Here is a 26393-nt window from a genome sequence, read left to right on the forward strand (position 1 = left end):
TGTCATCTACGTTTTTTTATATATTACCATCTTCCCCTCTTAATACTTGCTGTAACGGTAAGAAAAAAGCAAAAAATAAGATATGCCTAACACATATTATAAATTATATGTTTTTAAACTGTTAAATCTTATTTTCAGAAGAAGCACTTACCTATTATTAACATTGTGTGCAGTTGCTGTAATACAATAATTCTTTAATAAGAAACGTAATAAAAGATTCAGAAGTGCTGGCTCAAGAGTTTTAAGTTTTTCTTGAACACATTTCAACTGCTGACAATACGCAGTTGCATTGATGCTCTGACCAGCTGGTAGTAGTTCCCGATGCACGATGCCGCGAACAATCCATGATGACCTTCTTCTGGTGTAGTACTGGTTTCGGCTGTTTTGGAACCGGTTCATGGGATGGTAACCAATGATGACGGTGCCGTGGAACTTCGTACAGGTCCCATTCCTCATCACATGTCAACATCCTGTTCAGAAATGGCTCTTTCCTCAGACAAGACAGCAAAGAAACTCAGGTGTCTGCTTGCGTTGCCTTCTGGCTCGGAGTCAAATCATGTGAGACCATCTACCCAACTTGTAGTGCTTCCCAAGTTGATTGAGATGCTGCTGAACGGATTTTTCCACTCACACTGAATCGTAGTCCCAGTTCCTTACATTGCTGGCCACTGTTCACCTCAATTGCTGCCTGAAAATCTTCATTTTGTACATGTTTGGTCTTCCGGCAAGTAATGCGTCTTCGAGTGTTTTATCATCGTCCTTAAACTTGTTAAACCACCACTGCACTGTTCGAGTACTCACAACACCCTCACCAAAGATCTAGCATATCTTCCGCCCCGCTGCAGCGGCGTTTGATCCCAGTTTGAACTCGTAGAGCATACAGCCTTTATGACGCTCTGTGGAGGTTCCATGTTCACTTTATCCTTACTCAAACTCACGGTGTAACTGAACTGTCACAACCAGATAGTATGTTGGATATACCCATACCAACCACTGAACTTCGCTTTATCTCCATTCGCATTCAAATCACGGTGTGAGGACCAATTGAACACAGACCTCCACAAAAACGACAGAACTTTCTTGATTACATTTATATCTCGAAAAAGATAAATTTGCGATGTTTGTAATGCATCATTCAATCTTCTTCATCACTCTGATTATTAACTGATATTGAATTTCTCGGACAACTACACATTGGAGTGCTCAAGATATCGCGATTCTTACATTTGCATTTCAAACTTAAACACTCAAGTTTCTGACAGCTACACATGGTAATCTCTATACAGAAGTTGGGAATATCTTCGAGTGGTTTCAAAACTGGCTTCAGAATTTGGTTCTTCAAGTGCCGTCCGGAGTTTTCTGCCCATGGTAGGTCAATCTCACACTTATCAACATTTCCCAAAATTGCTGTTTGGTAATGGGACCTCTTTATATGTTGTTTCAGGGCATCACTAGTTGGAGGTAATTTCTCCAGGCTGCATTTTCCTAAAAGTAGGAGCATCACAGATTTTCGCATTAACCTTGAGCAGTTTTGTGAAGAAAATAAGTTCTGCAGATTCAATAGCGCTTGCTGATAAAGGAATCTGTCCTAAGGAAAATAAAAGGTCACAGTTTTCTGACATGAGTAAGTACACAGTTCCTGATCTTTGATGTTTCAACTGGATATGACGCTATGCCGCATCCAAGTGGATCGTGATAAGCATTTACCTCTCTTCTCACTCTCATATAACTGGTGTCAAAAGTCGTAAACTGGAATAAAAATTCTTGTCTTTGAAATCCCGCTATCACGTACAATCCTTTGCAAGAAATTCTGTCATAATGGTGTATCAAGAGCAGGAATACATCGGTGTCTCTACTCATCACAACGATTCTTTCTGAATTTATTCACAACGTGAAGTATCATTCTGGAATCTGCTTCTTCATTATTCCCTTTAAAATTTTGAACATCGATCTCGAAGTTTGACTTAACAGTCTTTTGATCTTTAAAACTACCGGAAACAACAACAAAGAGTTCTGAAGGTTATAATTCCAGCAATACATTATCTACTCACGGCTACTTACTCAGAGAGATGTGACCTTTTATTTTCCCTAGGACAGCTTCCTTTATCAGCAAATGCTATTGAGTCTGCAGAACTGTTTTTCGCAAAGATCCTCAAGGTTAATGTGAAGATCAGTGATGAAGCTAGGCTTCTACTTTTAGGAAAATGCATCCTGGAGACATGACCTCGAACTAGTGATGCTCTGGAACAACATATAAAGAGATCCCATTACCAAACAGCAATTTGGGAAATGCTGATAAGTGTGAGATTGATCTACCAAGGGCAGAAGACTCCGGACGGTACTTGGAGGACCAAATTCTTAAGCCAGTTTTGAAACCACTCGAAGATATTCCCAAGGTCTGTTTAAAGATTACCATGTGTAGCTGTCAGAAACTTGAGTATGTAAGTTTGAAATGCAAATATAAGAATCGCGGTTGCTTGTGCACTCCAATGTGTAGTTGTCCGAGCGAGTATAAAAAATCAATATCAGTTAATAAACACAGTGATGAAGATTGAATGATGCATTAAAGATATCACGAATTCCTTTATCTTTTTAGGATATAAGAGTGGCATAACATAATTGAGAACTAATTCTAGAAATCAAATAATTTGTTCTCTTGTGTAGAGATTTCTTAAGTATGTGGTTTCCTTTTATTACGTTTCTTATTATTGATTTATTGTATTATAGCACTGCACACAATCTTAATAATAAGCAAGTACTTCTTCTGAAAATAAGATTTAACAGTTTAAAAACATATCATTTATAAAATATGTTAGGCATATCTTATTTTTTGCTTTTTTTTCCTTACCGTTACAGTAAGTATTAAGAGGGAAAGATGGTAATATATATAAAAAACGTAGATGGCAAATTGTTCATAATTCTCTCTTGAAGGCAATTTTGAAATCTGGTTCCTGCTCTATTTCACTCAGTACCAGTGTAGTACATAAACCGAAGGACTTGTAGCAAAAACAACCCTTGTCGAAACAAGATTTTTTTTTTCAGAAAAATGAATAGAAAGCTGCATGTTTGTACATGTTTTAGAAGGTATCAGAGACACGTATAAAGAAACAGATTTGCAGAGTTTCTCACACTGTGTACTAGAGAACGCTCTCTTTTCATTCTTCAGAGAAATTTTGTGTTTTGACAAGGGTTATTTTCCGAAAATCCCTAAACTTATATTAAAAATGGATACTTTTAATTAGGTTATAGATAGACTTAATCGTCAGGATTATATATGTACTTGCAGGCAGCAGTGTTGCGTAAGTTACTTGTAAAAATGTAACGCGTTACAAGTTACTTTACTTTCTCTTAAAATGTAACGCGTTAGTAACGCGTTACTTGCCCCCAAAAAAGTAACTGTTACTTTACTTCGAAAATAACACGTTTCTAACGCGTTACTTTTAGGTCCGAAACTTTAAAAATGTAAAAAAAAATGACTTTAATTTTCCGTACTACTATTACTACCGCTATTATTATTATTATTATTATTATTATTATTATTATTATTATTATTATTACACGTTCTGAATCGCTTTATATAAATGAAAGGACAATTTTTTACTGGATATATGAACATTTTCATATAATGTAACATTAATAAAATGCCATACTGCGTTACTCGTAGGGATGGACACGAGCGAGTTCGAGCGAGTTTTCTTTGAAACTCGATTCGACTAGAAACAGACATCTTTGAGCTCGACCCGAGAACTCGACTCGAAAAATTTCCTCCAACTCGACTCGAATTGGGGTCGAGTTTCGAGTCGAGTCTAGCCAAATCCGGTGTGTACTTCCGAGTACATTCTTCAAGTATATTACATAGACAGTATAATTATCAATGGCATTACTACTACTAAAACTTATATTATTTTTATTATTATTATTATTATTATTATTATTATTGTTATTATTATTGATTATAACAACACTGTATATAAAAATGAAAGATAGGCGGTTTGTATTTGAATACTAAAAAACTAGTTGATTGCCAACCTCAGTAGCCGTGAAGTCTAGGAGTCAAAGACATTATTCACGAGCTTCTGAATTTGGGTTGAGGGTCTAGGTTGAGTATTCGGGCTGGAGCCAAACACTGTTAAAAGTTATAGAGCACTCTCCAAATATCTTCTAAACTGCTCGGCCCGGGTTTAGAATTGTCAACGACTCGAGCAGCTCGGCTCACAACTCATTCACTATCGACCCGAACCGAGAAGTGAGCCAAGCCAACTGCTCACCCAACCGACTCAGCTAGAGCCCTCGGATCAGTTGAGCCGAACCCAGCAGATGGCTCATCCCTACCAAGCCAGCTCGAACCGATGGTTCACCCGAAGTGAGTCGGCTCGAGCTATCTTCTCAGTTTAGCCCAGCCGAGGTGAGCTTGTTATAAAGAAATCTCTTGTGGTCTCGCTATCGAGACGAGAAGAGATGCGAGCAGTGTCCCCTCTCGTGAGCAACACTAAAAGTATTCCATATTACTGTTTAGCTTACATTTCTCATGGCTTTCGTTTTCCAGTGTAATCAGGCCATAATTTCAAGACGAGTTAAAACGAACGAGCCATTTATCAAACTTGACTGGACTCGAAACTCGACGCGAAAAACTGAATCGGCTTGGAACTCGACTCGAGGATATTACCTTTGACTTGACTCGAAACTCGACTTCAATTCGAGTCGAGTCGAGTTTTAGCTTGACTCGTACTCATCCCTATGCGTTAGAAAAAATGGTTGCTTATTATTATTCTGATAAACTAATTATATAATAATAACAATGTTGTTATGTAAAATTAAAAATACAGAATATAGAGAAACATTACACTACAACTAATAAAATAAGAACACATAAACTGGAAGTGAATCAAAACTTGCCAGTAAATCTAAAATCGATACATGCTTTTTAAAGCTAGTTTCAAACTCTATAATCAATGGAACTCTATGATAAGCAAACTGATCTGAAAGAACTCCAATATTACATACCATCAGCAAACTATTTTCTAGTAATAAAGTAGGCCTGCTCATCAGAACACAGTTTATTCATATTAACCCCTTACTGTAAATTGTTAATTATGGCACCCTAGTTGTTGAAAAATATTTTCCGCCTGGGCACTTCAGACACTTTACTTTTAAATTCTGTCCACCATCATCCTCAGCTCTTAAGAAAAATGTATTCTTTCAAATGTTCGAACGGTAAAATATTTTCGTTCTCCATCTTTATAAAAACAACACCAATCAAAGTAAAATAGACTAGCGACATCATTGCACTCCTAGTTCACTCACTGAATGTATTGATTTGGAGCTGTCAAAATCTACGACAAAATCTTCCAGGTGCTTGCAATCAGTACACGTGATTTCCTAAGGCTGTTCTCATCTTCAAAAAACAGCAAGTGGCGCTACGAACTTATCTGTTTCTCTACAGTATGTGTCTGTGACTGTCGGTCACTGACATACGTAGTTCATGCTCGATTGTTTCATTCTGAGAAATTCACTTATAGGAAAGAAGCATTTGTTTCCGAAAAAAATATATACACATATATTGTAGTTGCTCATTCGAAATGTAACGCAAACTAGGTACGTTACTTAAAAATTTGTAACGCGTTACCGTTAGTTACTTTGGAAAAAATATAACGCGTTACTACGAAACGTTACTTAAAAAGTAACGCGTTACTTGTGTTACGTTACTTCCCAAGACTGGCAGGCAGACAAGATTTTATATATATATATATATATATATATATTAATCACCATCAGCTGCTAATATCTACCGTTTGTGGGAAGGTAACTCGTAGGCCGCGCCTTGATCAGTTTTGCGCACTACAGAATAAAGTCGCTTATAACTCAGGCACTATTAACCCTTTGGGGATCCCATGGTACAATTTGTACCATACGGGTGTTTCATGGTACATTGCGTTGTAACTCTCCTATTTGAGCTTTTTCGTCCGTTTTTTTTTTTTTTTTTTTGTTTGTTTGTTTGTTTTTCAAGTCCAGAGGCATTGTAGAAGACATTACGTATGGTTTCACACCTTCATGCGTCGAGACATAGGAGGTGATGACGTCATAAGTCTAAACTTTATATTTTCGTGTAATACTTTTTTTTTGGGGGGGGGGTTATGTAAAGTATTTTTGGCTGGCTTATTTTTGCACGTAGAAGATTGAAATTTTGCACAAACATGCAGTCCACCGAGTAGTATTTACCAGATTTTTTTCAGATTTCTGCGTTAAAACAGGGGGGGGGATCCAGAGGGTAAAAAAGTTGAAAAAAGGGATATATTTACCAAAAATCCCGTTTTTCCTCATTTTCCCGCCTTAGATACATGATGGAGACAAGTGAATGTTACCGCATGAAAGGCAGTTCTATTCTGAAGAGAATGATGTGCGACACATGGCCCTAGGGTAATTAGGGAAGTGTCAGGGAATTTTTACCAAAATACATTTCTGTATAAGGGAATTTTTGACATTTTCGGTATTATTTTTTGTGGGCTTATTTTTGCACGTAGAGGATTGAAATTGTGCGCAAACATTCAGTTCACCGAGTAGTATCTACCAGATTTTTTTTCAGATTTCTGCGTTAAAACAGGGGGGTACAGAGGGGCTAAACGTTGAAAAAGGGAAATTTTTACCAAAAAATCCCTTTCACTGGATTTTCCCGCCTTAGATACATGATGGGGACAAGAGAATGGTATTGCCTGAAAGGAAGTTCTATTCTGAAGAGAATGATGGGCGAAACATGACCCTAGGGTAATTAGGGATGTCTCAGGGATTGTTTAAAAATTTCCCTCTGTATACGGGAATATTGGACATTGTCGGTATATTTTTTTTGGGCGGGCTTACTTTTGCACCTGGAAAATTGGAATTGTGCATAAACATTCAGCCCACCGAGTAGTATTTACCAGATTTTTTTCAGATCTCTGCGTTAAAACAGGGGGGTCCAGGGGGGGCTAAAATTTGAAAAAAGGATATTTAGACTCAAAAAATCCCGTTTTTCCTCATTTTCCCGCCTTAGATACATGATGGAGACACGTGAGTCATACCGCCTGAAAGGCAGTTCTATTCTGAAGTGGATGATGGTCGAAACATGACCCTAGGGTAATTAGGGATGTCTCAGGAAATTTTTTACCTGAGATCATGGTGTTTTACGGTAATTTTGGGCATGGTGGGAATTCCTGATAAAATTTCTCCCGCCCTCGGTATTCAAGATAGAAACTTCAAATTTGGCACGCACATTCAGTATACCAAGTACTATTTATCAGATTTTTTTTATATGGCTACGTTCAAACAGGGCCGCTCCAGATGGGCCCAAAAATGCGAGAAAAAATTTTTCCCTCCGAAATTTTCCATTTGACATCATTTTTCCCGCTCCTGGTATATGGTATGAGCATGCAAGTGGTATCATTTGAAAGCCAGCTTCTTTCTGAAGAGAATGAGGTATGAACCATGATCCTAGGACAAATAGGGACGATGCAGTAGCTGCTTGACTGAAAGCCTAAAAAAATAGCCCAAAAAACCAGGTGCCGGAAAGGGTTAATCCTACACTACTAAAGTATACATTTTTTGAAAGAGCATAAAATGATGAAAAACGTTTAGAGGAAGCATTGTTCCGAATTCGATCTTGTAAAGAATCTGTGACTAAAAAACTGACGTCACGTGCAACCAATACTGAGTAAAAATGAAAATAACAAGAAAACCATTATATTTAGCTCAAAAGTTCACTAGAATTAAATTGTAGAACACAATTAGGCAAACAAAATGAAAAAAGTTTAGATGCTCTAGCTCCAATGGTTACGAAGTTATAATGAATAATAGAATTGGCTAAAATTTCGGCTTTCTCTCCCTCCTCCCCTCCCGTGAGGTATTTTTATTAGCATCTGGCATTTTTGTGATCAGTGATGGGTATATATTCAAATAAAAAAAATATCGGATGCCAAATTGTTACATGATTTGCCCTTAAACTCGAAAAGGAGAGCACTTTTGTCAAGTTGATGCCTAGACTATAATGATTAAGTTTCTGTGCCATTACAATTTAGTAAATACTTGTAATTAAAACCATTTTGAGTCCTGATAGCTTGTGGCATTCTATGGTGAGTCCATTGGCTCACCATATGGTGAGTATGTGTGGTGATAGCATTGTGAGTCCATTGTGAGTGATGTCAGAAATGTTTTAAAAAATACTTGTTTAATTTCTTATCCTAAGAAATTCATTTAAACACATACTGAAGTTACAAATTTCTAATGAGCTACGCTCTGCCTCCAATCATAAAAATTTCTAAAATATTAAGTTATTTCAGTTTGAAATTTGTAGCACACGTTAATACCGTATTTACAAAACGAGAAGAGAGGAATTCATTTTCATTATTGATCCATTTAAAGCTCCACCAGTAAAGTTGATTGCATTATTTTACAAACATTGTATTGTATTTTACAAACCAGTGGCGTATTTAGGGGGGGGGGCTTCCTGGCTTAAGCTCACCCAAAATCTTACTTACTATAGTAAAGTATATGAAATATCTTGCAGAATTTTCACATTTTCAGTGAAAGCCTTCCTCCCCCCCCCCGAAAGTTAGCAAAGCACCCTGAAACAAAATCGTAAATACGCCACTGTGTATAACGTATTTTTTTAAATCATACTGTCTGTATGTGTGTATTCGAGAGAGGGTGGCGAAGCTCATTTTTGATTGACTTTAACTCCAAGAATTGGGCATTGTGTGATGGACTCAATAAATGTACTTATATTGTATCAAAATGGAATAAATATAAAGTAGAATATCATGGAACACATTATAACATTCGAGAAAGGCGTGGGAGGTGGGGCAAAGAAAAGTTCACTTTCCCGTTAGTGATTGATTTTAAGGCATGTGGAAATGATTTTGAAGTATCAAAAAATATGTTCCATAGTGCATCAATATATACACCATACGCACCATAGTGTATATTTTGTTTTACGATAGTTATCATGGAACTTGTTTTTTATTTTTAATCGAAAGGTAGTATTTACCTCACACGAGGGAGCAAATTCACTACTCGCTCCTGGCAGTTTGTAATCTCAAGGACTATGGGAAAGCCTCTAAGAAAATGTTCATATATCTAACAAAATATTTTTTCGGCGGTTTTCTTTCAATGGGAATGGTGTTTATCAACCTTTGCTCCCCCGTGATCTCAGGTCTATCCAAAAAGGATGAGTCGAAAGCGTCAAAGAAAATATTCTACATATTGCAACAAAATCAAATACATTTTTAAAATAAAATTTTCGTAGAACTAAACTGAGGAGAAAGATTTGCCTATTATTGACAGCTTTTAATCTCAAGCTGCGAGAATCATGGAGTCCCCTAGAAAACTGTATATCGTCGCTGCGCCTCGAAGAACCGCTATGTGTTAAAACTACAAAAACATTCCGAACTCTTTCTGCCAAATACACGAAAAAACTTGAAAAGTATAATAAAATTTGTTCTGTGTATATTAGGCACTGGACATCGTTGTAGCTTGCTCGAACAGTATTATATTACTATTTTTGTGTTTACCTAGCACTTTTTGCACCTTTATAAGCACATTGAGGATTTGTATACATTAATCAACGCGTACATGACGAGAATGCAATCTATAATTTTTCATTGTTGTGGCGAAACAATTGAATATTAAATTATGACATTATAAGGGACGCTGCCTGACAGCTTTCCGGTTTATTTGGAAGATATAACTCATTTTCGCAAAAATGTCACATAGCAGTTCTTCGAGGCGCAGCGATGATGTAATACGTTTTGTCGAAAGCGAATAATTTCTGCGTAGATTATCCCACAAAAATGTCTTGCGTGCAAATTTGCAACATGGAAAAATTTTCTTTTGCAAAATTTATTTTAATTGCTGCTCCGTTTTTCCTGCTTGCTGTTCTTCATTTTTATATATTTTTTTTCAGGTGCTCCACAGTATACAGACAGTTTGCAACGATCTTTCCCAACGTTTGACGAATAATGATTATTTCTTTGACAGGTGAGTAACACACATTTTAACATTTTTTGTATTGTTTTATTTTATAACCTCTAGTTTGGTTGCTAAAGTAGTATTTAAAAAAAATAAAATAATAATAAATGGTTATTGATTTTCGTTTTCAAGTTGTGTTCAGTATTTACCAATTTTCTAATTTCGAACCTTTAAGAATTATATGTACACATATAAAACTAACTAATTGGAATGATATGTTTGATATGTTGCGAATATTTTTTGAATACTGTTTTAATTTAATTAATAATATAATTTAAGTATGCCTACAATGTTGAATGTATCACCCTATGCGAAGATGGCAAACATAATATGTACATTTCAACAGAAGAACAAACTACAAGTTTTTGAATTAAATTAAAAACTGTTTCACTTCACTGGTGTTAAAAAAAGATTATAAAGAGTAGTTGGGGAATTAATTTCCTATTGAAAACTGTTTATAACTTTTTTTAATAGGGTCTACTTAACAAATTTTCATGAAACTAAAATTGTTTTGCTCCCTACAATGGTGGAATTGTTATGCATTGCTAAAATTCTAAATAAGCACCAACACTTTTCGTAAATGGTTTGGGATGATTGCGACAGCCTTTTGCAGATACACCAGTGGTACGTTTGCAAGAGTTCCGCGAATTTGCCCCTCTAATTCATCAAGAGTTTTCAGTTTTGTGTTATATACTTCCTCTTTCGTCTACACCCAGAGAAAGAAGTCGCAGAGTGTTAGGTCAGGACTCCTTGCTGGCCATTCAAGGGGGTCACGACGTACCAACAACAGTCCTGGAAAATAGGCGTCGAACCAGCACTGACAGGGGGTGCAAAATGGGATGGACTCCATCGTCCATAAAGACTAGGTCGTTGTAATTGTCCCACGTTGATACAATACCGTAAACATAATCTTCAAGCATAGCAATGTACCGTTCTGCATTCATTGTGTTCGGAGTAACTTACTGACCCACAACTTTCATGGATGTCATGTTGCATCGCACTGTGACCTTTGGGCGATGTTGACTGTTTTCAACAACCACCCTCAGATCCTCTCCTATCCAATAATAACAATTTTGCCGGTTAACAAACCCCCGAACATAAAACATAGCTTCATCTGACCACAGGATATCACCAGTCTCCATACCAAGCAATCATCATCATAGCATATTTCAATCGATTATCGCAGTCTTCCGGCGATAATTTCTGGCAGTACTGTGATTTCCATGGACAAAAATTCAAATCTTGCTTCAGAACAATTCGGATTGTGCGTCGGATTAAACCACTTTCTCGAGATGTCTCTCTTTTTGATATTTGAGATCTTCGAGTGAACATTTCCTAAACATTTGTACATTTTCCTCCGTTCTGATGTTGAAGGGTGACCACCTTCCCTAATATCTGTTACAGAATCTGTGTCCATTAGCGTCGAATGACAATTTCTTATAGTCTTTGCATCTGACCGAGGCACGAGATCCTTTCACACTTCGCCATCATTTCTGTACTTGTACCACGGACTGCCATACTTCGTACTGGGGTGCCAGCTGAGCTCGCTCACGCAAGGTTAGAAGTTGAGCCATGGTCCACCTTTGATATCTGCAATGACACAAATCAGATATTAAGTACTAAATTCTACCATTGGAAGGAACAAAAATTTATAAACAATTTTCAATAGGGAGTTAATTCTCGCCCACCCTGCATACTGTTAAATAAGGAATTTTTAATTAACCCGTTATCAATTTTAGTCAGCATAGTCTCAGTGTGACCAACTACCGAAGCGAAAAAGTAGAAAAGGGCCAAAAAGTGACATCATGTTTTGTCATCCTCCGCATAGATCTGACTAGTGATGATTTCACGGGAGGCTTGGGGGAGGATTCCTCTGGAGCCACGAAATTCTCGCTGCGATCATATATGCTATCATACTCAATGTGGATTTCCAGTATTTTCGTAGTGCCACTTTTCACCCCCAGCGCATTGAAATGACTCCCACCGGAAAAAAATCTTCTGAAATCATCTTTAAATCATCTGATATATCTTTAAAACGTTAATGCTCAATTTTAAGTTTATCTTGTATGCCTATAATCCAGATATTTATTAAAGAAATTAAACGGTGAATAATTTTGCACTTTATTCAAGCTTTTCAATCTATTTTATCAATATATGTACTACAACAGTTCTGCAAACCATAAATATTACACTATTATAAAGGTAACCAAGAAAGTTCTCTCGCTTTTTCACTCATCACCTTCGAACATCGATATGCCGGTTAAGACGTACCTGGAAGATCAAAAATAGTCCCCATAGCATCGATAACCTTCTGCCAACGTTCTGGAAGGCTATGAATTCCATCGCGGTAGAACTTGGTGGACTGTGAAGCGAAGAAAGTATCAAGTGAATTTTGAACCTCTACTAGGGATTTGAACTGGCGTCTTCGAAAGTCCAAGGAATGGAACAGGTGGTAATCGGACGGTGCAATGTTCGGGAAGCATGGCAGATGCAACAGTGTTTCCCATCCAAAGTGTAGAATAGTGTACCGGATCATCCTGGCCACGTCGGGCTTAACTTTGTCCTGTAAGAGGAGGAAACCTTTGCGATTCAGAAGTGCTGGCTCCAAAGTTTTGAGTTTTTCTTAAACACGGCTCAACTGCTGACAGTACACAGTTGCATTGATAATCTGACCAGCTGATAGTAGTTCCCGATGCACGATGCCGCTAGCAGTCCACCAAGCACAGAGAAGGACCTTCTTCTGGTGCAGTACTGGTTTCGGCTGTTTTGGGGCCGGTTCATGGAATTCTAACCAATGATGACGGCGCCATGGAGCTTCGTACAGGACCCACTTCTCATCACATGTCAACACTCTGTCAAGAAATGACTCTTTCCTCAGACGAGACAGCAAAGAAACTCAGGTATCTGCTTGCGTTGCCTTCTGGCCTGGAGTCAAATCATGTGGGGCCCATCGACCCAAATTGTAGTAGTGCTTCCCAAGTTGGAAATGCTGCCGAATGATTTCTCCACTCAAACTGAATTGTAGTCTCAGTTCCTCACATGTCTGACCACTGTTCGACTCAATTGCTGCCTGAAGATCTTCATTTTGCACATGTGTTGGTCTTCCGGCAAGTAGTGTGTCTTTGAGAGTTTTGTCACCGTCCTTAAACTTGTTAAACCACCACTGCACTTTCCGTGTAGTCACAACTAGTGCTCTCAACGGGTCGGGTCGGGTCGGGTTGAAGACTGACCCGACCCGACCCGTGACCCGAATTGACTGACCCGACCCGATGACCCGACCCGACCCGACTGACCCGAACCGTGATCCGATCTGATTGACCTGACCCGATAACCCGACCCGAGCTGACCCGGTTGACCCGACCCGACAACCCGACCCGAGCTGACCCGATTGACCCGACCCGACAACCCGACCCGAATAACCCGACCTGAGCTGACCCGACTGACCCGACCCGACAACCCGACCCGAGTAGCCTGACCCGACAACCCGACCCGAACTGACCCGACTGACCCGACCCGACAACCCGACCCGAGTTGACCCGACCCGACCCGACCCGTTTGAGAGCACTATGGTCACGACATTGGGTGAACGCCAAAATGCACTCACATTGGGAAACTAGTTTTAAAAGCATAATTTTAGAAAATAAAGCATAAAGCATAATTTAAAATATATAGCACAATTCTTGGAAAATTCTCTTTAACTGAAAGTTTAACATACTGTGTTAATATTTTTTAAAGCCAATATTTACAATGCAAAATCATTGAGAACATAACAATGCAACAATGAAAAGCTTATTTTCATTTCTGTAAACTTTTCGGTGTAATCCTTTGATGTGGAGAAAAGAAAGTAAAAGAAGAAATTTTTCCGCCAACAATGAATAGTATGCAAGAACTCCATACTATATTGTTACAGTGACAACGCCAGCTTTAAGTTGTTAGGGGGACAAAGGGGGGGCAGATACATTTTCGGGGGCGGCTATTTGCCATACCAAAAATAACATATTTATTACGTTTGACTTATTTTACATTACATTGAGTATTTCGTTGCTGTTTTTATGTTAGATCTATATGATTATAAATTAAACTTATTTCAAATAAAATTTGTAACTAACAAATAAGTAACGTCTGCACATGAAATATTTTTCAATGAAACTTTTGAAGCCTAAACATAAATTGAATTACTTTCGCGTATGCTACAAGTAACACATTCGTCTATATGCTACGTATCACTCGCTCTCTCCCTCCCTCCCCCTCTCTCTCTCTCTCTCTCTATATATATATATATATATATATATATATATATATATATATATATGTAGAGAGAGAGAGACAGAGAGAAAATTTACGAGGAGCTGCTGAAAATGTCGTAGTCCAATCCAGAAGGAGTGTAGGTACTAGGTAGAAAATGAAATCGTAGTTTAGAAAAACATATCTCTGTATGTACAAATATAAATTTTCATATTAATAATGAAATTCTTATTGTTTCTCAGGCCTCTGAAGTGATTATGTGTGCCCAAACAGATAATTTCACGAACATCCAGATCCTTACTGTTATAACATTTTTGTTCCACCAAGGAAAGTCACCGAAGTAAATTAATTAGGAAATCAGTGAAACACCACGGGACTCTCCTCCGTTATATATAGTGGTGAAGAAGTAAGTGGCTTAGTATAAACGTAGCAATTTCTCAACAAATTATGCTTTACATCCAGGATGATTAAAAGCAATGACTCTTCCTGGAATCATGGATGCAATTTGTGACATTATTCTTGAAAATTGCAGCATTTCAGCCAGTGGTGGATATAGCCCGGGGCCGGAGGGCCTAGGCCACCCCAGTTTTTGTGTGACAAAAATAATTTAAGCTATTTATATTTATTATAGTCTGAGGTCTGCACCCCGCTTTCTCAGTTTTTATCTTCTCAGCAAAACTTGTATCAGGGATTCTGGGCATTTCTTTGGAACTCGTCGGTAGCATAATTCAGAATGGCTTGGGTATGCGCAAGTTCTCGGCATAATGGGTTCCCAAAATATATGTCAGGAGAATAAAAGGGTAACGGCATTAAGAGAAGTATTCTTCCAATTTGACCGTAATGCTGATCAATTTCGCTGACGAATAGTAACCATAGATGAAATATGGTTGTACCACTATGATCCTGAATCGGAACAACAGTCAATGGAGTAGTAGCACTCATTTCTCCATCGCCCCAAGAAGTTCAAGACACAGAAGTAGGTTGAGAAACTGTTTGGAACATTCTTCTGGTATAAGTATGGAGTGGTAGACTACCTCCTCAATGGTCAGATATTTAATCCAGAATCTCTACATTACTTACAAAACTGAAAGAAAAATTCAAAGTTCAACGCTGCGGAAAATGAAAAGAAAGGAATTATGTTCCTTCAGGAGAATACACCTGTCCATCAAGCTCCTGCGAACATAACTGACATTGCATAATCTAGGATTTCAATGTCTAGATCATCATTATTATTCCGCAGATTTAGCTCCGTCTAACTATTACGTGTACTTATTTCCCAAACTTAAATAACACTTGAAAGACGCCATTTTAGATCAGATAGGGGTAGTGCTACGAACAGTGGTGCGAGGAAATCTAGATTTTTTTTTTTTTTAACTTTTCTGCAAAAGCTGGAGCACTGTACAAGATAGTATATTGACTCTCGGGAGAAGAGAAGAAGAAGTAAAACTTCACCAATCCACGTGCACTCCTTCTGGGTTGGGCTACGAATTTTTCAGCAGTTCCTAGTCAATATGGTAGACGTCACGTCAGTACTTCGAAACAAAATAAGTAAAGGAGCACTAGTATAAACCAATTACTAACTAAAGATCAGCACTCTGACAATACATTTTATTGGGAATCAATTTCATTCCATAATTTTATTATTATCATTTGCAGGAAGGGAAAACACAACTCTTTTTATCTCCTTCAAAAAATTAAGCCCTGGTAGTTGCAAACTAAGCTATTATAAGCACATCCTCTGAATATTGGAAGCCGAGAATAATGTTTCAGAAAAAAGAAGTTTTAAATAAAACAAAATATGAAACTGAAAACTTCAAACCTGGACAAATACAAACAAGTTACGTAACTGGTTTTACCTTTCTTTTGTTTCCAATCGAAGTTGATCCAATGAGAAGAAAACAAGTCGACCAAATCTACTATTGTTCGCTAGGCACAATTATTAAAAATCATAAGAAAGAAGTATAACTAAAATTTACCTCAAAAGGGGCTAAATTAGAAAACAGAAATATGCGTGCATACCCAGACGCTCAAAGAAGAAAGCTTGAGGATTAATCTGCCACATAGTAAATTCATGGAAAGTAGACTACAATTTGTCAATGAGTTTGGTTATGATACTGATATATAATACTACATAAAGAATGTTTAAAGATTGTACGAGTCTGGGGGGGCAGTCTAGGTGGCAGTCAGGGGGGGCAGAAGTAGCTACTAGGGGGGGGGGCGCTCGCCCCCCTTGCCCCCCTCTGGCGTCTTCACTGTATTGTTATGTTTTCTTTTTGAACTTAAGCACTTTCTGTACTTTTTGGTGGCATCTTTTACTTTCCCTTTCTGTATATATGTACCTGTAAGGCGCACACAAATGATAGAAAAAATTTATTCGAGCAAAGCACATCTCTTTACAATGAATTAAGTAGAAAGTTCATTAAATATGAGAGAAACTAGTTGCAAAAAAATATCAATAAATAGATCAAGATATTTAGAATATTTGATGTATGATAAATATACATTATACACGATTTATGTAAAATAATCATTGAAATTAATAATAAAGCATAATTTAAAAAAAAGCATAATTAAACAAGAAATAAAGCATAATTTGGGTTGCTCTAACAATTAAGTTGTATGAAGACGAGAAGAAAACGAAAGCTGATTCCTTAACGAATTTCGTTGATCTTCTTTGTGTCTACAAAAACGCATTCCTAGAAACCTACAAGCTAGGTATCATCTCTGTGATTATATCAGTTTCTAGTGCTACATGTGAAAGGTCATTCTCTTCTTTGAAAAGATTAAAGACTTGTATACGCAAGTCATTGACTCATGATAGGTTGAAAAACTTAGTGTTACTTTATATTGAGAAGAAAATTGCTAAATCGTTAGATCTTTAACAAGTTGTGGATATGTTTGCTGCTGCCCACACGAATAGAAAGATCCTCTTCAAATAGAGGCATGAACCTATAAGTTATTTTCTTTACCTGTAAAAGTGTATTTGCTTCCACTTAAGTCAACCAGCTACACATATTTTAAACGCCATGATTAAATAACTATTTACTTATATTAGAAATCAATTGCATTAATGAATCCTAGTTGTTTGTGGTACTAAATTCTTATATTTTCACTGTTTTCCAAAGAGTAAAATCATGAACAATAAAGATGGAAACATTCACCTTGAATACACACACACACACACACACATATATATATATATATATATATTGGAGATGTCCCCCTCAAAATCCTCTTGGGCCCTTCATTGCCCCCCCCCCTGAAAAAACTCTAGCTACGCTACTGGACACCATGCACCAGAGATGAATTCTCTACCACTGAGCCACCGCGGCCCTGCTTGGGCTTGGTCGTCCATATCCAATCTCTCTTTTGGCGTTGCTTAAATAACTTCTAGTTTTGTTCTAAATCCAGACTCCATATTGGCGTAGATATTAATATTACAGTCGATTGGTAAAATCAATCTTCCACATTTAAAAATTAAAGTACACACAAGTAGAAAAATAAGCATTTATCATAAAAACACTAGCTGCAAGTGTTCAAAATAGATTTATGGTTTCTATAAAATCAATTGAAAATTGCTGTTTTTAATTAGGCAGCTAGTGAAAAACAGCAGCTTTCGACTCCAGCCGAGTTTAAGCTCAACCTAAACTCAGTTGACCAAAGTGAACTGACCCGACTGACCCGACCCGACAACCCGACCCGATAACCCGACTGACCCGACCCGACAACCCGACCCGAGTGACCCGACCCGATAACCCGACCCGAGCTAACCCGATTGACCCGACCCGACAACCCGACCCGAATAACCCGACCCGAGTTGACCCGATTGACCCGACCCGACAACCCGACCCGAATGACCCGACCCGACAACCCGACCCGATTAGCCTGACCCGACAACCCGACCCGAGCTGACCCGACTGACCCGACCCGATAACCCGACCCGAGTTGACCTGACCCGACCCGACCCGTAACCCGACCCGACTCGGGTCGGGTCGGGTCAACCCGACCCGTTTGAGAGCACTAGTCACAACACCCTCACCAAAGGCCTGGCATATCTTCCGCCTCGCTGCAGCGGCGTTTGACCCCAGTTTGAACTCGTACAACATACAAGGCTCTGTGGAGGTCCCATATTCACTCTGTCTTCACGCAAGTTCACTGTGTAACTGAATTACCACAACCAGCTAGTATATTGGATATACCCACACCAATAACTGACCTTCGCCGTAACTCCATTCGCATTCAACTCACGGTGTGAGAGCCAATTAAGTTCAGACCTCCACAAAAAGCGACACAACTTTCTTTTTACCTTTATACTTCGTTCTGAGAAATGCTAATATTGGTTATTAGTAAAGACCAACAATTACATCAAATACCATAAATGCCACATTTTTTGTCATTATTACATGAAATTGTGAATAAATTGTGATTTGTTGGCTATACAGTGAAACCTCCCTTAACGGACACCTCTATAATACGGACACATTTTTTTGTCCCTGCAAAAATATATGTTCCCTTATGGAACAAAACCCTCTCTTTTACGGACCCTCTCAGATGCGGACGCGGACAGTCCTTTCCCTCCCTCCCCCCCAGACCTTTCAATAACCTCTTTATAACGGACAGGAATTATTCTCGGTTCTGCGATATATTATTCCTCACAAGGGTATTTTATCATAAGTCTAGATCTGGTGAACCATCAAACAGAACAGCTTCAAACTGAACTTGAAATTATTCTTTTTTCTGCCCTCAATAAACTGCTTTCTGCTGGAAATCCTAGAAAACCTTTAATACGCGATAACACTCATGCAGAGTCAGTCGTATGGCCAAGAATTCTATGCGAACTATCTTCTCTTCCCTAACAAATTCAGTCCTTTTGCCTCTGGGCCTTGCATCTTTCCCGACAGTTTCATAGGTAACAAAACAAACATTGTTTGTTTTATAATAACATTTTCAACGAGCAATGTTTCTTCTATTACGGTTTTTTTTTTTTTGGACAAGCAACATTTTTTCTTTTACTGATGATACTGAAACAAGTCTGGGTTGGAGTTTTCCCGGCTTCCATTTTTCCTGTCTCTAAGAGGATATTCTTAGTGACTGGGGCTGGGTCAATAAACATATGTACTCTCATATGCCTTGTCATCCATTCCGCCAACGAAGATACCGCTCCAGTACACAAACACACACACACACATGTTTTTTCTGCAACCGTACTGAGGATTCTCAGAGAACACTTGCTAAAGAGTTTTATTATCCTTGTAGAGGAGAAATTGGAGAATGCCTTTTCTTGCTAAACAAAAGAGTTTAGCCGATTAGTTGGTTCCTAACGCATCTTTTGAGAAGGTTCTGAGAATTTGAAATAAATAAGAAATGCTTACAGAGTGATTACATGTACTTAAGAAAATTAGCAAACACGCATTATCTTTTGCAATACCGGTATACGAATATATTAAAACATCCCCCAGCAATAATATTATTTAACAAAAATGAATTTCTCCTTCATCCCTCCCAGTAATTTAAATACGTACTAAATAGAATATTTTCATATTGAATTTTACGTATGTACGATCATACATAATGAATTCACTGTATATTACTGCATTCAATTACCGTCGTGAGAAATTAAATTTCTGAACCTCTCCGTAACGGACAAAAATTCATGTCCCATTGGTGTCCGTTATTCAGAGGTTTCACTGTATTTGCAATTTTAGGGTTTCATTCACCTTTCTTGCAAACATTCAGATCATACTGCTCGTCATTATCTTTGAATGCAGATCACAAGTGAGATACAGAATTTAACGCTTCTCATCTGAGTGGACTATTAGCTTTATCATGACGGGGATGAATAGTCTTGACATTAACGTCCGTAGTAAATGCCTCAATCAATCGTTGTTGACGAACCAAATATATGCAAAAGCAGAGTTCATGATATTTTGAATCCAGATTATGAAAAAAGTAATAATTTTAACGGATTAGAGTTAAAAGTTAAACCTATGGAAATAAAATTAACTTAATAAAAAATAGCGTCAGAAAAAAGTAAAGGTTCAATTTAAAATTAGCCTCCAAAATTAATTTATTAAAATAAGAATGACAAGTTTCACTACTGTGCAATAAGAATTGTCTTGAGCCTCCAAAGTTAATGTAAAAATATAATAGATAAAAGTAAGGGCATGAGAAAATTACTGTACTATGATAAGAGATTATAGTTTTGAAACAAAGCTGATAATTAATAAAAAGTAAAATTAAAATACCGTAAATCTCAGAAATATTCATTTCACATGGAGTTTTGAAAAAGAAATAATTATTGATTTTTGAACCATGCGAATTTGCTAATGATTACTAATTAAATCCTGGAATATTTAATCGATTAAACTAAAAATTGACAGTTTTAATTAATAAATTTAATCCTGAAATGTTGTAAACGAATTAGTTACAAATCTGTATGAATTCCAAGTTTATAACATGATTAACAGATGTTCTTGTCACATTACAAGGCATTAAACGATCATTTTCAAGCCGCAAATACATCTCAATGGATAGATTACATAACTTGTGTGTTGACAACCTGCAGAAAATTGCTTGTAATATTGGTCAATGAAAAGAAGCAATATGTTGTATGGCATGACTTTTATCAACTGCCATGGTAGATGTTTTCTAATAACTCTTTTAACATTGTTTTAGATTGTAACATTCATTACCATATTTTCTCTGCTTTTTGTGTGTATTTGTATGTAACTAATATTTTTTTGTGATTTGGGTTTTCCTTTCTTTTTCATCCTTTTCATGTTTTTGGTTATTGATGCTTTCAAACTTATCCTTATTAATTAGTACTATGTACAATCGTTAATTTAAATTAACACATTTAATGTAAACTTTTAATTCAAGTTGAAAATTTTCAGCGGGGGATTTGCCTTCAAGAACGTTTTTCCACACAAGATGAAAAAAGAAACATATTCACTTAATTCACGTATGATATTTACCTACCAAATTTGGTCGAAATCGGCTTGGTCACTAAGATGAAGTTCCTTATTAGTAAAAATCTTTTACATATTATTTTTAAAGCAATTTCTTTCTTGTCTCTTCTTTTCCTTTAACAAAATATGAGTTATTATATCTTCCATGCGATATTTCTGATAGACAGGTACACTACTTATAGTAAAAATTTAACTACCAACAAGAAATGTCATTATCTCAAAAGTATAATAATCACATATCGGACATAAGTATTGGGAAAAAAATGCTAGTAAGTTAAAGAGACATGTATTAGTTTAATAACAACATGTATAATATCAAAGAATTTAATTTGAACTCGCACATTAGAAAAGTCTTCTTTACTTCCACATAAAAAATGAAATGTAACTAGACTTGTAAGCGAGTAATCGACTAAACCCAGCTGCCCTCCATGCCGGCGGGCATGGTTAACGTCTATGTATATAGAGGAAGCATTGTAACATTTATAGGAGGAGAGTCCTGACAAGTATTCATAATGGCTTACGGCGAAGTTCGAATTTAGGATCTCTCGACTATGAAACGAGAACAGCTCACATATCCACCTCTTTATTTTGTAATCTAAATTACTATAAAATCTTTGTCTCATTATATGTCATTATTGAATTTGCAGACCAACAGAACTAGATGCTCTTACATTTGGACACCTATATTCCTTTTTGACCACTCCGATGCCTGGCATGGAGGTGATCAATTTAGTCAAAGAATTTCCAGTTTTGGTTGGCTACTGCAATAAGATAGGGCTCGAGTATCTCTAGAAAATATAGTACACTCTACGAAAGAAAAATAAGTTTAATTTTTAAAATGTATTTTAAGTTTTTACATTTTTGATGATTTTTGTCTACTGTTTCAATGTATAAAGATATATATTTATGAAAAACTTTTGATAATGTATTTCCAAATAAAATATTTTGTAATTAAATATTCGTATTATTATTATTATTATTTATAAGATTCCTTGGGTCAGAAGAGACCTTGAATCACAAGGAGGTTGCAAGTACACTCATGTTCAAAATGATTGTCGTATATCTATAACTGTCTTCTTGTAAGAATGTAATTTGATAATGATTTTACAGGGTACTTTTAGTACTAAGAATACTGATACTTAGTGTATAATCGGGAAATGTATATTTGTAGTAAATTTCATAGGAACAGAATTATAAATATGAAAATTAGAATGAGTAAAACAAAATGTTGCTAAATGGACAAGAAAGTTTTATTGTTCTTATTTACTGCTCTTTTGACATGAAATTTGTCACATATATGTCTTTGTTGATTATACACATATTAACATTATACGAAATACCGGGCGAAATCGTTATCAAATTATATTCCTACAGCAACATATTTATAGACATGCGACAATAATTTTGAACACGAGTACACATACTTTCGTAAATGTAATGTTTTGATTTTATGCTCAAAATACTTTGAGGTGTTTTTAACCTTAGATTCGAATAGGAACCGATTAAAACTATCGTTAACTTTTTTCATTCGTAATTTATAACCAGAGTCTGTACTTTAAAAAATGGATATGCGCTTAAGCGAATACATGTTTTGAGAGTTCTTACATACTCTAAAGATATTCACACATCTTCGGACATAAGTTAAGAATCACTAATATTTTAATATTCTTAACGTCATGAATCGGTAGTTTTTGTGTATTGGACACGGATATCTACTAAGAAAATATTTTTCCTCCTCTCTGACTAATGGGATTACACTTTTCTAACATCAAGATATTAATTTCATTCATGTACATTTTTTTGCACAAATGTTGGAACTATTAGAATAAGTGCCTAGATTCTCAAGGTGTATCCTTCTATGAATCATTCGAACTTGTTAAGAAAACTGTTACAAAATAAAAGATTAAAAAGAAGTTGGATCCACGATTAGGTGCTTACCTGAAATCAAAGATGGAGTCAACCAATCAGCACATGGATTGAATCAGTGATTCTGAACAGATGAATGATTCAAACATTCCATGTAGTTATACAAATGCACCAGTTGATATTGAAAGGTCATTTTCGAGCTATAAATTTATTTTAATAGACAATAGACAGAGTTCGACACTAGAAAACCATGAAAAACTCCGAGTAGTGTACTATGAAAGTTCATTCTGCATACAGTAAGCACTACAAACAAGTGAATCTGAAATGAATAAGGTTAACATTAAGTGCATTTTATTTTATTTGTAGTGCATTTTTGGAACTTTTTAGTTCATATTTTTATGCATATTTTCAATTTTTTAGTGGAGATAAATACGGGTAGTATTTCTGCACACGATCGATATCATAAGTTCCGAAACCCAAAAAATGTTTTATTACGGGTCGTAATTGCTTTTAATACGTGTATCTGTCGTTAGAGGAGTGGTAATGGGTTTCTTTGTCCATCTAATAATGCCTATACCCCAATATATAAGGATAGAATATGGAGTGGGGAAAATAACATTTATATTGGTGTTTGAAATGATTGTTTTGGAAGTGGGAGTATTTTAACTTGGAATAATGTTAAAAGAAGAAAAAATAGGTACTTGTTTAAACTGGAAATATACTTCTAAAGTCCTTGGATTTATCCTTTATTGATTTGTTTAAGTGTTGAAGATTTTTTTCCAACCTTATGTGTCGGACTTCGAAAGATTTGGGGTATGCACAGTTAACTTTATGAAAGGATCTTTGCAAGTATTTTCCCTGAACTAAGATATGAATGGACGGACAATGTTATATACTCAACTCGCGATAAAAGAGAAAAGTCATTTTCCCTGATGATTGGATAGCGAACCGACTTGTTTCGAACGCAACTTAAAACATTCATTCCTTGTTCATTTTTATCCATTTCACGCCCACTTTCAGCTTGGCACAGTGCTGGAACTTTTGCTCTCGTTTCGCTCTCTCTCGGTTTTCATTCTCTTGAACCTCTCTTTATCTCGCTGAATGGTTTGCCGCTTCCCGCTCTGGTGGTAGGAACTCGAAAAGTGAAGGAATGTAGTTATCGGAATATATTTATGCCTTGATTATTTGAAGGGAATTCGAATATCTATAAATAGCTGGAATGATTTCTTTCTTTGGGCAAACCTATTGTAGGTGACCTGAATATGCAAAGGACCCCAAAAGTGTTTGGTTGACAAGAGAAATATTTGTTGGACATATAGTGAATATACAGAAAAAAATAAATGCTGAAATATATTTATTACCTATCAGAACACACTATAAGTTGAATAAAAGTTACCCTTCCTTCCTTAATAGGACTAAAACATTATTTGCATTGCAATATACGAGATTATTCAGTAAATTGAATTAATACTGTGAACATATGAAACATAAACATAAAACTTGACAGTGAGAACACTGGAATTAGATAAATTGTTAATACCACATATCATAGAATCTCAAACTTTTAACTTACAGTTCAACGCCGTAGGTATAAAAGATATGATATAAAGCACACAACAGTATGCAAGCAAAGTAAATGAAATGGCGTTCGCAGTGTAAAATTAAATCATAATATTGATGCTGGCGTATTATAATGTTGGCTCATTGGTTAGTTTAGCTAGTTAATTTGGTGATTATAATCCCTTTTCAGCATCCAGAATATATGAAGTATAACATAAATCTGACTCATATGAAGTGAAACTGTGAATCAAGCCCAATTTAACAGCAAAATAATATACATCCGACAAAAGATACCAATGATTTTAGCTTATGTGAAAATGATGTAGGAAATAGAAAATTTTAAGACCATGATTTACGAGATGCAATATAAAACATAAAAGAGTATGGAAAGGAACATCTAATTGATTTATTATAAAACAAGAACTTAGTAAATATTGTCGGTTGAATTAATGTTTAATGACATGTTCAGCATCGACGCTATAGAAGGCATGAATCTTCAGGCTAATATGGAATCCGAAGTATATAAACTCGCACCGGGATCCAACCCTGGATTTAACAACAAAATAGTATGAAAATAACATAACACTCCTAGGAAGTTTTACACTGAGCAAAATGACTGAATTTCTAGCACGTTGCTATGTTTGGCATATATTCTCGTGGATTCTGAATCACATGCACTGAAACTTGGAACCGAATCCGTATCTAACATGAAAATAGTATACATATAATCTAAGAGACATAGGTAGATATTTTACTGTATGAGAAATGAGTTAAAATTTCAGCAATGTATACCGATATATGAGAGTCAGTAAAACAGACGACCTGTGTAGAGCAGTAACTCTGTAAACATTAATGGCTGATTTGGGGTTTAATATCTCCAACACCGAGACTGTAATAGACGTGATCCTATAGCTTTACATGGAATATTAATCCCATGAAATCCCACCAGGAATCGAACTGGCTATCACTCAAACTAGAAGGTGAATGTTCTATCAACATACAAGACTTAGTTTTAACACTACTCATTAAAAACTGTGGATGGAGTAAACTTCAGAACTAACGATGAAGTATGAACTCAGTACTTCATATAGGAAATATAATATTTGGTTAGAACTGCACTACACTAAAAATTGAAAAGTTTTTGAAAGGAAGTCAGAAATGCAATATTAAAAAAATCTGTAGGGAACATATAATTAGCAGACAGTTTATGGTGGGGATGGTGTCGACCCTTAGTCTTTGGGTACAGGTCAAATACAACATTTTTCACGTTAAAAATTTGAGCATTGTCCTGAGGGATTTGAAAAAAGTAAAAATAAAACCAATGTATAATAAAATCTATGTAAGTTATGTATCAGAGGTGTAACAGATTTTTTGGTTGGAAAACGCGCTGGTTGGTTGAAAAACACTTGTTTACCGTGCGTAGAAAACTAAAACAAAATTCCTGATTTGATATCTTTTCTAATTTAAATAACCTAATATATTTCCCCGTCTATGTGTTAGTTGTAAGTTAAAATAATAGTAAGAAGAATATACCACTAGACACGTAGAAATAGTTATTACTTTAGTAGGTATAAATCTTTCACATTGATAATTTAATTGTCTAAACTAACGGTGAACTCTCTGCAACTAGTGTCTCAAATACGAAAAAACTTGTCTGGCATGACTCTAGAATTCTTTGTTTTAAACACTTGGTAGGGAATTGGTAATGGGAACGTTACTGTTAATGTTGAGATCAATTTTCTTGTATCTAATCTAGAC

At 36.3% G+C, this 26393-nt stretch overlaps 1 protein-coding gene across 2 annotated transcripts in view; it reads left to right on the plus strand.

Annotated features, from left to right (window-relative positions):
• The window catches only part of LOC145669267 (metaxin-2-like), a 64073-nt gene extending 41908 nt beyond the window's left edge, over window positions 1-22165 (plus strand). For both annotated transcript variants that reach the window (XM_081737586.1, XM_081737587.1), the window contains 2 exons: window positions 9932-10005; window positions 21857-22165. In XM_081737586.1, the coding sequence (XP_081593712.1) occupies window positions 9932-10005; window positions 21857-22001 (219 nt within the window). In that variant the 3' untranslated portion in view covers window positions 22002-22165. The remainder of the gene's footprint in view (window positions 1-9931; window positions 10006-21856) is intronic.
• The last annotated feature ends 4228 nt before the right edge of the window (window positions 22166-26393 follow it).

Source organism: Thermobia domestica, chromosome 13, assembly GCF_964235325.1.
Source record: "Thermobia domestica chromosome 13, izTheDome1.hap1.1, whole genome shotgun sequence".
In the NCBI taxonomy this organism is placed as follows: domain Eukaryota; kingdom Metazoa; phylum Arthropoda; class Insecta; order Zygentoma; family Lepismatidae; genus Thermobia; species Thermobia domestica.